Source organism: Calonectris borealis, chromosome 4 (genome assembly GCF_964195595.1).
Source record: "Calonectris borealis chromosome 4, bCalBor7.hap1.2, whole genome shotgun sequence".
NCBI classification, from domain to species: Eukaryota; Metazoa; Chordata; class Aves; order Procellariiformes; family Procellariidae; genus Calonectris; species Calonectris borealis.
Genome location: NC_134315.1, coordinates 56,294,894 through 56,308,439, shown reverse-complemented (window position 1 = coordinate 56,308,439; position 13,546 = coordinate 56,294,894). Strand labels below are relative to the sequence as shown.

The following is a 13,546-nucleotide window of genomic DNA, read 5'->3' as shown; positions in this document are numbered from 1 at the left end:
GCAAAAGATGGATGCATGCAAAAGTAGCATGCATGATTGTAAGACATCTAGCTTACGCTCCTCAGCAGACGTATGAACATATGTCAGAACAGTTATCAACATTTGAGCATGCAGATCGTGATAGTTGTGGGCACATAGGAGGTGGCTTGTGTGGACCTGTTCCTACACCGGCTAGTCAGGGACAAACCACCCCACAAGCAGCTCTTCAGGATTCCCTGTGCATGGCTATCAAGCTCCCACTTTATCAAACTCACGCCTTGCACTGTTTGGGGTTAAACTTGATCTTGACCACAATGTTAAAAGTTGCAGTGAGATTCATCTTGAGTTTTTATGTCATTATCTGTGATATTTGTTCCTATGGTTACTTAGCTTTCTTTTGAACAGCTTTAGGATTTGTGAGTTGAGTTTATTTTCAGTTTTGAAAGTTTTTTTGCAAAGGTTGGCTATTTGTTTTGAAATTCAAGTACAGGAAAAAAAGTGTACATCCTTTTCACCTCTTCTAAAATGCCAGGGTGTCAGCCAGGCCACCTAGTCATCTAGTAAATAACATGAAGCAATGCTTGTGTTTCCAGCTGTAGTCTCTCAACTGTTACGAGTCTAATTGTAATTGAGAAATCTGCAGTAGGAAAGGTGACAGTGCCTGATGGTAGAGCCACGGGGCTGCCATCAGCAGAGATGCGTGAAGAAAACTGAAACTGAGAATTATCGCAGAGTCGGCTCCGAGAAGTACCCAGCAAATCTCCTGCATGGCAGCGTTGGACCTCTCCAGCACTGCCCAGAGCAGCTGGGACCGCACAGAGGAGGAGCAGCGTGTGAAACGCTGGTGTCGCTGAAGCAGATGGGACTTTTGCCATTGAGTTCAGTGTTTTCTTGTGAGCCCGTTTGGCTGAAGTCACTTTGCGCTCATAAATACAGCGAAGGAAGGTCTGCACGGCAAGGCCCTGTGGCTATCTTCTGCAGCTTTTCACTTCTGGTATCCATCACCCACATTCGGCAACGCCTTGGTCCTCTGCGCAGTACTCTGCAGCTGCCTCAGCTCCCTGGGGCTGTCCCCTCTGCTGCCATAACCAACTCCCTCATTTTTGGCCCTTTCTGCTATTTTAGCTTCCATGATGGACTCCACTGTATAAAATGGATCAATTTGCTAGGAATTGAAAATAGAAATTTTCGGTTTTGTCTTTGAATTCTGGAGCAGCGAAGAAGGAAACGTTATCTTGATGTAGTGGTTTTCAGGTTGCACTCTTGAACCTCCGAGGCAAGAGTTGCCAGGCAGCATCCATACGAGCCAAGGCTACCTTTCATTCAGAAACCTTTGGGAGAAATCTTCAGGATGTATGTGGTTATGATTGTGATAATTAAGAGAAACTGGTTTACTTAGTATAACATGGCATTTTCTTGGGGATGTGGGGGGTCCTTATTAAAAGAAATACCTTGTTCTGATAACTTAGTGCTATTTACTTTTCCCATTCAGCTGGTTCTCTCCAGGATGCACAGATAATATTCTAGGTTTTGCTGATATCCAAGTAACAAGTACACATGCAAACTTAGCTGAACTGTAGTCTCTGTTCCAGCATATGTTTTTTTAAGGCAGATTATTGTTCACAAATTTCGAAGTAATTGTAATTTTGAGCAGGCCATAGCAGTGATGAAAATAAAGTTGCATCTATGGAATTCTCTTAACCACTGCCAGTCGACACAATCCCTACCATTTCATGCTGGTTTTCAGGACTCCGCCTTTAGGTTTTATAACCATTTAAATACTTTTTAACTAGGGATGGGAAAACCCTCTTGACCTTAAGCTTAACCCAATCACTTTTTTTAGAAAATTAAGTGAAACGTGATTGTTTTTCACTTAAAATGATAAGATCATGAAATAGATTTTAACTGTTGATATTTAATATCCTTTGGCATTTTGACTATTTTCTAAGAAACTTGTTTTTAAAAGGGTGTGGTCTCTGAAAATGTTTTTGAACTGGAAGATTATCATGCATTGATGGAAAACCATGCAGCTTTAATGTGTAGCAGGAGAAGAATCACATCTTTAAAAGTGCTAATAACTAGATTGTTTGAAAGTGATCAGTCTTGAGCGGTAAATAACAAAAAAAAAATTAATATTTTCAGTTTTGACTACAAATGTGGTTTAGTTCGGCAAACTGTGGCATTAATATGGTGTTTCTTGTATTTAGAATTCAGAATAGTGATGTATTGTTTACAAATCCCTATAACTCTTTAAATGTATTTTCTGTAGGAGCCACAGCTGCTGCTCGAAAGGAGGTTATAAGGAACAAGATAAGAGCAATAGGAAAAATGGCTAGAGTTTTCTCAGTGTTAAGGTAAGGTTTTTTGCTGTTTCAGATTTTTTTAATGTTAAAGGACATCTTTGAATGATTACTTAGAGCACTCTACTGTTAATCAAACAGCAAATTTGATATCTTAATATACCACCCAACTGAGTTTTACTGGAACCTTTTAAAGATTGTTTTATTTATGCAATATTGCTGTTTATTATAGCTCTGAATAATCTTCTTTCTCAGGGTTTTTGCTGAACATAAAACAGACAAACAAAAAAAAGACATCAGCAAAGAAAATTGCAATTACCCTTTTTTTAAAGACTTTTGCTCACCAGGTGTACTAATTAACGCTTAGCCACTGCGAAGCAAGACTTAACTGTGGAGAAAGGGTATGTTCCACATCATGTCTCATTAAAAAGGAAGCCAACTGTCCCACTTTGTCACCCACGGTTGTTGCTACAGCCTTGAGTAAAGATGATTAAAGATGAAAGCATTAGGGTCATTAACTAAAAATCCAGGAAATCATTGTGCAGACAACAGCAACTCGTTACCTTGGGCTGCACTCCCCCAAACACATGAACATGAGTAACTAATTGCTACCCAATGTTTAGAACTCTCCATTTGATATCTCTGAGCAGAAAAGAAAATATGCTGTACTGTGCTGTGCTGAAGTCTAAATATAGAAAATACAGTTTTCCCTTTCAGCAGAGGGCTTTTTTTTCCTGGAAATTGAATGTTGCTCTGCTGTAGTCAGTTTACAGCTATTATGGTTAGTGCAAAATCAAGGCATTTTTTAAAAATGTATTGGTATGATTGTATGATTGGTATAAAAAGAGGAAATAAAAATAGTTACTTGAAGAATACATTCGATTTCAGATGAAACTCTAACTTGCTTGATTTGAGACTCTTCTACAGCATGCTAACAGTGGGCAGGTTGTCAGTGGGGCTTCGCATGGACACAGCAGTTCGTCCACATGTTGCAGATTGCAGCAGTATAGCTTTAAATAGCATACTGAGATGGAGGACTTTGTACCTGGGGTTCCCAAAGTGTTATATATGAATTACTAGTGATGCACAAGCTACTTCAAAGTGGTACCCATTAAAAAAAAAAGGTTGGCGTCATGCCTTTTCCCCAAACAGGACAGGGGAGCAATCAAATGTTTCCACCTGCTCCTCTGTACCAAGTCTGGCAGAGAGCCTGGAGCTGACATTGCCATCACCTTCATAAAACAGCATGATTATTTTTCTCTGACGATAGTTGAGCAAACAAAGTTTGGGAAACCTGGCTTTCTCCCATAACCTTGAACGGCAGCTTCTGGATCCGCTGTATGTTATTGCAGAGCACCTTTTGAAATATAGGATTAAGTTAACAGAAACCTGGAGTTAAATGTACAGAAAGGCCTGAAATTGGATGCTCAGCTGATATATTTGGGTTTTGATAACTTGCGGATGATTGACATCACTTATATGTCAAAGACTTTCAAAGGGAACTGTGGGGCAGGAGCCTTTCAGTGGTTTCAGGGATGGAAGAAGGGTACAGCATAAGTCTTGCATGTGCCCTGTTTAAAGTGATATGCATGAGCCTCATAGCTTATGGTTTTAGCACCGTTTGAAACTTTGAGCCCTCTTAAAGTATTTCATGAAAATCAGCATTTTGAGGCACTGATGGAAATCAGTCTTGATTGTTCCCTGAAAAGCAGTCAAATTCATCTCAGAGTTGTTCATGAGACAATTTTTTACCCCTACCACATGCATCCCAGCATCTCCAGAAGACCAGAATTGTCTGTACCTGGTAGAGGAGAAGCCAGTGTTCACTCACTGAAGCTGCTGAGCCTTTTCCAGTTCTTGCTTACTGTTGGACCTTAAAACTTCGCAGGAAGGACTGAAGATGAAGAGTATATTTGTTCTCCCTTAGCTTTAACCAACAAATACAGCGCATCCTTACTGTGGTCAGAGGCGTAGTCAGCAAATAAACAGGCACCTCCAATGGGCAGTTTTGTTGACCAGTCTTCAGGGGGATGAGTGACGTTTCATCCCAGCCACCATCACCCCCCTGGGAGTACCTCTTCTTTTTTGCTGGGAAAGGTTGATTCTCCTCAGCTAGGTGCCAGGCTTCTAGACAGCAAAAATTACACGAGGTTCATCTTGCAAATACTGTTCCTATAGAAAAGCCTGGGTTATTTTTTCTGTCTTGCCAGCACAATCCACATGTTACACACGAGTGTCTGATAATTGTGTGTAACCCCGCAAAGACTGCAGTGGCACCATCATCTAAATCAGCCTATTTCAGAAACCTTTGAAGTTCCTGTTTTGAGTCATTGCTGTTTTGAAATGAATGAAATTCATTTAACTAATTCTTGAAAAGTGTTTCCGAATGATCAGCACCTGATCTGACCACTTTCAAAGGATTCAGTCGAACATCTCTTCACTGAGCTGGAGTGGCCACTTCCCTCGAGGATATAACCTGACTGTAAAACTGAGATCATTTCAGCCATTTTAGTCTCAAAATTAGATATCAAAATAGTGTTGTTTTGAGTTTCAAAGGTTATAAATGAGCTTTGCTGAGAATAGCCATCATAGAAAGATTGGCTTAAGCTCAGTGGAAGACCTCACGATTCCCTGTCATTGCCTCTCTCCAACTTCATTTCTCAAGTCTGACTTTTTTTTTAATATATTTAGACAGGAGGGAGGTAAATAAAATATTTAATCAGTTTATTTTCCTTTTTTTTTTAATGGAAGTAAAGAACATAAAATAGAAAATAAGGAACACTGAAGGCTAAAAAATCTCAAAATTTGTGATACAGAGGTTTCTTGGGAATATGCAGTGAATAAACTTATCCTATGAAGGTGAAGCTAAAACTGCCACTGCGGTTTTAATTAAAAAAAAAAGAGTTGAAACGGACTGAATTGAAAATGCAGATTATGCATTTGTTTGCAGAGGCAAATAATCAAGAGAAAGCAAAAACTCTGGTGTGTAATTCTTGATGATGAAAATACTGTGTTAATTCTGGAAATATATGGCTGTTGCATTAGTTCTAATTGCTTAGGAAACTTGCAAGGAAACCAGTCACAATTTGATTTTGACTATTACACAAAGAAAAGTGTGTACAAGAAGAATCATTTTCAAACTAAAAATAGAACTTGTAGAGTATACGTAGTAGGTAAACAAGAGTTGTTTGAAATATGTGAGTAATTCAGGGCACGTAGGTCTAAAGAAAATTGTAAGTAGTAGTATTGCTGAGAGACAGTTTTGATAGACAAAACCACATTATCCTCAAGTGAACGTGGAAATAAATTCTGTCTTCGTGCTTGCTTCCTCCAGCTTAATGCCATTATATATTTCAAAGTAAAGCACTTCAAAATAGGTTTCTCTTAAAGAATTGGGGTCAATTTTGCTGCTGAGAAAGTATGTCATCACAGACAGCATTACAGTGCTCATAGAAAGCTGTATTTAATGGCTTGTCTGGATAGAGCTGTTCTATTCCTCTTGCCATATATTAAAAACTATATGTATTTGAAGACTGGAAAAACATATTTAGGTTTCCTACAACATTTTTCTTGAATCCAGTATCATTTTTAGCATACAAAACTATTAAGAACAGTGCTAGTAAGGGTGGAAGTGCATATTAATTTTAATGAGCTTTTAGCTGCTTTTTTGTAAGTGACTGATGATCATTAATAAATAATGCACCTGACTGCTAGTGCAGACAAAAGCAAAACATTTGCAAAACAAAACAAAATTTAAGTTGATTTTGGACCACACGATGTAAGACATTTAAATGTATTGTTGGCAATAACTGCTCTTTTGGTCCTCCTCCTATCAAGTTTGTGGTTTTATGTACATATATGCAAACATATGTCATACGTTGTTTCACAGATACAGGTTACAGTGTTAACTATAGTGGGAGTCTGTGTATGGTGTGGTGCAAAGATGAACCACTTACATAGCAGTGACAGGAACTGCACTGGTGCTGGTGTTATCACCAGATTCAGTCTATCCCGGTAAGGAGATTGGAGATAACCAAATCATTGCAGGGCAGGTGTAGCTTAAGGTGTCTAAAATGTGTTCTGTGTTTAAAAAAAAGACAATTATTTACTTTTGGTGTTTTTTTCCTTCTGCAGAGAAGAGAGTGAAAGTGTGCTGACGCTGAAAGGTTTAACTCCAACAGGAATGCTGCCCAGTGGTGTGCTCTCTGGAGGAAAACAAACACTGCAAAGCGGTAAGCATGTTTGCCTGTGTGTGTCATTATGTGTAAAAAAACCAATTGGTTTTCAACTGCAGAACCCAAGAAAAGTAACCGCAGTCTTCTCAGAAAAAAATAAAGGACAGAATAAAACAGGCGGTTTGTTGTACTGGAGCATTTGTGAATAGTTCATGTAAGGCCACTTCTCAAGACTTATTACGTACCACTGATTTTCAAAGAAAGAGGGGGGAAAAAAGTCCCTGAAAATCAACTGTTCGGAATGGTAGATCAGCATGGCATGTGAAGTGCGCTCTTTCCACAGTTTACATCATCTTTTTGATTTTTTTTAAGAGCAGCCTTTCATACACAGACTACTGAAGGTTCAGCTTAGATAATGACACTCAAACTCTGATTTTATCTGATTTGTTCTTTCTTATAGAGAATCACCAATGGAAAATATCTCTAGAATTAGATTTTCTCTCCAATCAATTCTAGGTGACAGCATGAGCACAATTTTGCTCTGATTTAAGCCCAAGTGAAGGGAGGTTCTTACAAACACCGCGTTTGCCTTGTACACAAACACAATACAGGTTGTCAGTTCAGTTTTATACCAAGTGCTTCGTGTAACAGGAAATCTGTAAGTCTATAGTAGGGCTGCCTTTGATGAAATATTCCTTTTGGAATAAGGAGCTGCAAAGTATTTAATTTACTGCTGTAAGCTCTCCTTTTTTTCTGTGTGTATTGCTGTAGAGTATATTGCAGGCACACAAGAATGTCTCTCGCTTGTTGAGGTTCTCTTGGCAGTAGATGTAAGAAATAGAAATGCTTTCTAACCTTAACACAGTCTCAGCCTCTTGTTCTCCTGTTTCCTTCCTGGAGCATTCTTTCTCTGTATTTTTCCCTTTACTGTCTCTTTTACCTAGAAGATTCAGGTATACGATGGTAAACCTTCTTTTCCCTTTTTTTCCCTTCCCTTTTTCTTTTTGATGACTTGTCTGTCATGGACATAGTAACGTTCTGCTTTGAAAATGCTGCAATATGATTCTACAGGATGCCTTTCTTAATGGGGTTGTTATCTTTACCTAGGCTTTCCTCCGTATAGTTGCTTTACATTTGTCAGAAAATTTGGTCCAAGGGAACCGCTGTTGTCGCCCTGGCGAAATATTAGGAATTGAAATGAATTTGAGAAATTGCCTAAAGTTCTAGTTACAATGGCTAAAAGGAAAATCTCCTCATACTGCAGTATTCTGGCTTAGTAAAACATTACTATACATAAGCTTCTGCATTAGTTAACATGTAGTATCCCATTCACCAAATAATCTGAAGTTTACATCGTTTCTGTTAACCACACATTCATATTACCATATGTATTAACAGAAAATATGAGTACTATGTTCTGCTGTGGAAGTATACATTTTAGTCGTAATTTTTTTCTAATGTGTCAGTGCTGGTTTGGATCTGGTTATTCATTTTTAATTTCTCATCCTAGTTACCGTGTTTTCTTTTCTTTTAAGTTTGCATTGGTTTCGTTCCTTGATTTTTGCCATGTCTCTTGCTCTGTAGCTTGTTACCTTGGTGTATGCGGGTTAGCTCCTCTCGTTTCCCCATGCAGCAAGATAATATATATATATTTTAGTATTGATCTCAATCCATATTTAACATCCTAAGTACAGAAAAAAATTGTTTGGGTTTTATGGAGGACGAAAAAAGCTTTTACGTAGGGGAAAATAAGACAAAAAAGAAGAGAGGAATTCCTAAAAACTTGGCTTCTTGATCTGTTCTCTAAACCAGAGAAGTTCTTGAAAATCAAAATTTCTTCTTAAATATTTGAGCTGTACCGTTGCTGTATTGCATTTGCTGATTTGCATCAGCTTCTAAATCTCTGACTGTAGAAACAAATTCGTGCCAAAGCTGATGGGTAGAATTCAAATGAAATTATGTCTTTAAGAACAATGAATAGTTTCAAAACACTGGTAACATGGTATTCATAACACTGCAGCAACCTCCCGATTACAAACTTTTCGCTATCTGACCAGGCTTTGCAATTTTGGAGGTCCAACAGCTTTCAGTCTTGCATCTATGTCCATTGATTTAAATAAAATATTAGAAGAATGCTGTTTTCAGAGTCTGGGTTGACAAAAAGGATGCTTACAGGTGGAGCAGACTGGGCGAGATTGCAAGCAAAGGCAAAGCTGTCTGAGCAAACTCTGTCCCATGCTGTGGGGAGGTTTCTTTTAGTCAGGAGAGAGAAGAAAAATCATTCTGAGAAGTTGTATATGCGGCTCTTTTGCCTTGTACTGGCAGCTAATACTTACCAAGCTGACATTGTAAGTGGTACGAATTTTGTGTGATGGCTTTATGCCATTTTTCGTTCTCTTTTGACAGGGCAAATCAAACTGCTCTTATTCAAAGCTGGGAGAATTATAAAATGACCTTTTCGGGTCAGATGTGCAATATGGAAGACATTTTCATTTTGTAGTTCTTTTGAGTCAAAAGAAAACTACTCAAATGTGTCTTTAAAAACTTTTAGTTTGTGAAACTTCTGCTTCAAAACAAACTATAGCTTAATTCAATCTGCAAATTACTGTTTTTGTGTAAGCGTTTCTCTGTGTGTCTGTTTTGCCAAAATCCAGCACTTACAGTAACATTAGTGTTGTAGCTCCTTTGCTATTCACTGACTTGTTCTTAGAGTTAAAATCCTCTGCTCATTTTTCTCATTCGTTTTGCTACCCCTTTCTTCTCTTCAGCTACTGTTGAGGCTATTGAGGCTGATGAAGGTAAATTGGCCAGTCCCCTTTCTGTTGGTGCCACAACAGATAAGGGCTCTGCTGGGTGTATTCATTTTGCTGTAGCTTGTACAGATTGTGTGGGTGTTGGGCTAACAATTGTGGCTCGGTATTAACCAAAATGTAATTGCTTTAAAGGGGAAAATGTTTTTTGGTTTTTTTTCCGTTGCTGCTGTTGTGGTTTTTTTTCTTTCTGAAAGTAAGAATCACGTTGGAATTGCTGTATGTTGAACTAAGCACTGAGTAATGCCACAGGAGGAGATCAGGGGACTTGGATTTCACGGGACATAACTTGGCAGCAGCTCGTAAATGCTCTGTGACATATAGCTCAAAAGCTGTGCGCTGGAGGCTGGGTCTTGTCTCCGCCTCAAACCATCCTCAGCAATCTCTGGTCGAGGAAAACACACAGCTTTTTATAAATATTCTCTCTTTTTGTTGTGGTTTTTTTTCCCTTTTTCTTTTTTGCTTCAGTTTGTTTCCTTTCTTTTAGGTCACTAGTAAAAAATTTTTATTGGTCTTTTGTTACAGTTCAGCATGTTTCTGTTTCTCTTTAAAAGTAAAACAACATGAGACATTTGTCTGCAAGATGTCTGCTTCCTCTGGTAGTGGCAGTTTACACACTGGATATTTACATTAGAGCAACTATTAACACCAGCACCATTTTAGCTACGAAAAATAAAGTGACTGGCTGCCTCGGAAGATTTCTGAATGTTTAGTATTGAAAACTATGGTGCTTTATTGACAGACCCTAATTTAACCCTTAAGCAATTTTTAACGCCACAGTTAAAACTGAAGTAATCACGTATTGAAATGTAGATGCGCAATATTCATTCAGCATTATAAAGTTTTGGAAGAAGACTTTTCAGAATTCCCCTTTAAAACAAAATTCTTCAGTTGTATTTTGTTCTTGCCCCTCAAATTTTCTGTGGGTATTTTTTTTTAGTTAATTAAAAAAAAAAAAATTCTGATGATTGCTGTCGGTTGGTAAGATGTGCCCTTTTGGCCAGTTGAATTTGTTTTTGATTTTTGTAAAGCAGTGAATAAAATTACAGAACAAATAAGTAAGAGAAAATACAACTGCTTTCTAAATAGCAGTGAGTAAGCTGCTATTTATGTTGGAATTATCTATTCCTATCGGCAATCTCTAATCTGCAGTGTGCATTCTCGTTGACAGTTTGGCTGTTTTCTGTGATTTTCTGTGACTATGTGTTGTGTTTTAGTATACTCTCAATGTAAACTGCTAATACTCGTTGTCTGACCAGCAACTACAGCAGAGCACCTTCCTCAGTATTACAGACAATAACGTGTCTGCTTGAAATACGATCGATTGAACGTGCCCCCATTCCAGCAATATGCACCCTTCAAGTTAATTCTTGATTTGCCATCCTCGCTAGTTAGACATGGTAACCGAAGTCGCAACGACTAGTCTACATAGACAAAGCTAACGATGGAGAAAATGTTTCATCCTTTCCCAATTGTCCCTCTGCAGTTTGATTCAGGGCCTGATGACACAACTGGGCTGTGCTACTGGCAAGCTCCAGGACACAGCAAGTGTTTCAGCTTCAACACGGCTATCCATTAAACTGTTGCTTTAAGGGATTGGCCTAGGTGCTTGTTAGACATCTTCATTTTTGTGGTAGAAGATAAAGTAAAAAGAAAACCAAAACCTAACCTTGAAAAAACTCACTGTAGGACCCCTTCTGTTTTCACTGCTCCATCCCTGCTCACTTGACTAATCACCATTATGTTGTTGTTGTTTTTCTGGGTTGAAGTATAATACCTGTTAAATCCCATGCACTTCACAAAGTTCCAATATAACGTTTGTGAAACTGGCTAAGGAACTAAATCCTGAGGCAAACGGGATCTATGCAAACGGGATCTATCCATTTTCAGGAGCGGTTGGCAAAAATACCAGCATGAAAACGCTTTTCTCGCTCCCCCCAAAATGCAAGGAGTGGTAGATTGGTACCAGGGATGTTCTGGGGTTTGGGATTTGTTCGCTTTTTTTTTAATGGAAGTTACGAGCTTGTCCAGAATCAGGACTGCATATTGGAAGGAGAGCAGGAGTACTTTGGGGTAAAGAGAACATAAAAGGAGGGAAGGAATATTGAATTTGATCTTTGAAACTCCCCTACCATTTTCTCCCCAGGGAGTTTGCAGTTTCCTGGTACTAACACACCATTTCTGCTCTATGGCATGTTAAGATAGAGGCATAGCAAAAGTCCCAGTTCTGGAAGTGCAGTGCATTGATCTGGTGCAGATAAGAGAAAAACACACAGAAGGCTATGAGAAATTATCTACGGAGCTGTGACCTGCTGTTTGCCTACAGTGCTTTTTTCTCTTTTGCTTTAAATCTAAAGATCCTCAACTCTTCAATTAAAGAGAGGAAAAAAAAAAAAAAAATCACACTCTACAAATACATTCCGCAGCCTGGGGCTGCCTTCTGATGTCGGTGTGGCCTCATCAATGTCGCTGCTGAAGGGCAGATCGAAAGTCCTCAGGTTCAGTTGGAACTTTGGTCCTTTGTCAGTGCATTTCCAAAGTTAAATTGTACAAATGTGCCAAAATGATGATATCCCTGGTCCGTGTTGCACAGCGTTACCGCTGTTTGACTCAAGCCGCTTTCTAGAAGTCCAGGGACGTGTTGGGGAGGGTAACTGCCCTGAGCGATCAACAAGCAGCTCGCCTGTGTTGAGAACATAAGGCAACCTGTTCTAGGGTCGCCCCAGATCTCCCGTAGCTTTAATGTATATCCTGCAAACTGGCCTCACCATGTCATCACATCTGTAACTGGCCAGCACTTTTTCCTCTGGTCTTTGAAAGTCATATGGGAGTTTTGCCTGATTAAGGATGTTATGGCGAGGCACGATGTCTTAGAGGCTGTAAGTGATGTTGACAAATGCTAACTCCCTGGCTCACGGCTGTGCCCTAAGCATGGTTCCTAATTGCAAACTGTAGTTTCATGTCAGCTTCTTAGCGTTTAAGCTGAACCCCAGTGGACAACAAAATATTGGAAGTTGATGTTGTTGAAAAAAATAGTTGTGTTGCAAGAGACAGTGGTGGTTAACCCCCAGCTCTTTCTGAGTACGGTAAGGAGTCGGTCGTGTTGTCAGATCTTCTCATTGCCGCCTTCACAAAGAAGGACTTTTGCACTCATTGCTAAGTTGGGGGAAAAGCTGCCGAGAGTTTTACCTTGCTAATTTTACTTTTTAATAATCCTTTATTTAGCTATCAAAGGATTTTCACCCCAGCATAAGATCACTAGCTTCGAAGAGGCCAAAGGCTTAGATCGAATTAATGAGCGAATGCCTCCACGCAGAGACGTGCCATCCGATGCCAACCTTAACTCCATCAACAAGGCAATCTCCACAGAGACTAATGGCACGGACAGCAACGGCAGTAATAGCAGCAATATTCAGTGACCACTGTCTGGGAGGGGGCTTGAGCTGCAGGGCGCGATGGGGTTGCTGCACATCAGCAGTGGGATGTTCTTGCCTCTGATAATAGCTTACTTGCTCTGGGGGCCAGGTGTTGGATTCAGTTTACAAAAATCATCTACGAAGAGATCGTCAACTTTAATTTGGTGGGAGGGGGGGTGGGGGAGAGACACCTCCTTTGGATATGCCTTTAAAATGCTTGTAGAAAAATGAAAGCTCATGCTGGTATATATTGCAAAGTTAGGGGAATGAACATGTTTTCCTACTGCATTGGGAACGTCTAGATATGTTACTGAAAGGCCTTTTATTATGTTACTGGACATGAAAACTTTGTTTAATTTCTTACTAACTATTGTACGTTTACAGTTGCAGCACTAAACATGGACAACATCGAAACATTTTTAACAAAATGTACAAACTAAATAAGGACTATTTATTGATAATGTTTTGCTACTCTTGTCAGACAATGGCTATGAAATAAATTAGGCAGTCTTTAAAAATATAGAGGAAAAAAAAAGAAAAAAAAGAATGTTGGAAATTTGTTTAAAATGCCAAAAAAAAAAAAAAAAGAGAAAGAGAGTGAGAGAGAGAGAGAGAGAGAGAGACAGTTTAATTTTGTACAGATTATGCTTACCTCAGGTTTCTTTAGTGTGCTTCAATGCCCTTCTTTAAATATAACACTTATCTTACTAATTTGGCAGCAATTATCCTTTTCTTTGTTTTAAAAAAAACTGGAATAATGATAACATTTATCTTTTTTTGCTGTTTATATTTAGGGGGGTTTGGTTTGGGGGGTTTTCTGGGTTTTTTTGGTAAATCAAGTCTTGGTTGTGGCTTGCTGAATTTAA

General features: G+C 39.0%; 1 protein-coding gene across 2 annotated transcripts in view; it reads left to right on the top strand.

The window, feature by feature from the left end:
- PPP3CA (protein phosphatase 3 catalytic subunit alpha) overlaps positions 1-13,299 on the top strand; it is a 210,148-nt gene extending 196,849 nt beyond the window's left edge. Inside the window, exons 11-14 of one of the 2 annotated variants that reach the window (XM_075149621.1) lie at positions 2,249-2,333; positions 6,414-6,511; positions 9,223-9,252; positions 12,490-13,299. In XM_075149621.1, coding sequence (XP_075005722.1) covers positions 2,249-2,333; positions 6,414-6,511; positions 9,223-9,252; positions 12,490-12,683 — 407 coding nt within the window. In that variant the 3' untranslated portion in view covers positions 12,684-13,299. The remainder of the gene's footprint in view (positions 1-2,248; positions 2,334-6,413; positions 6,512-9,222; positions 9,253-12,489) is intronic. The other variant, XM_075149622.1, reaches the window with a different exon arrangement.
- The last annotated feature ends 247 nt before the right edge of the window (positions 13,300-13,546 follow it).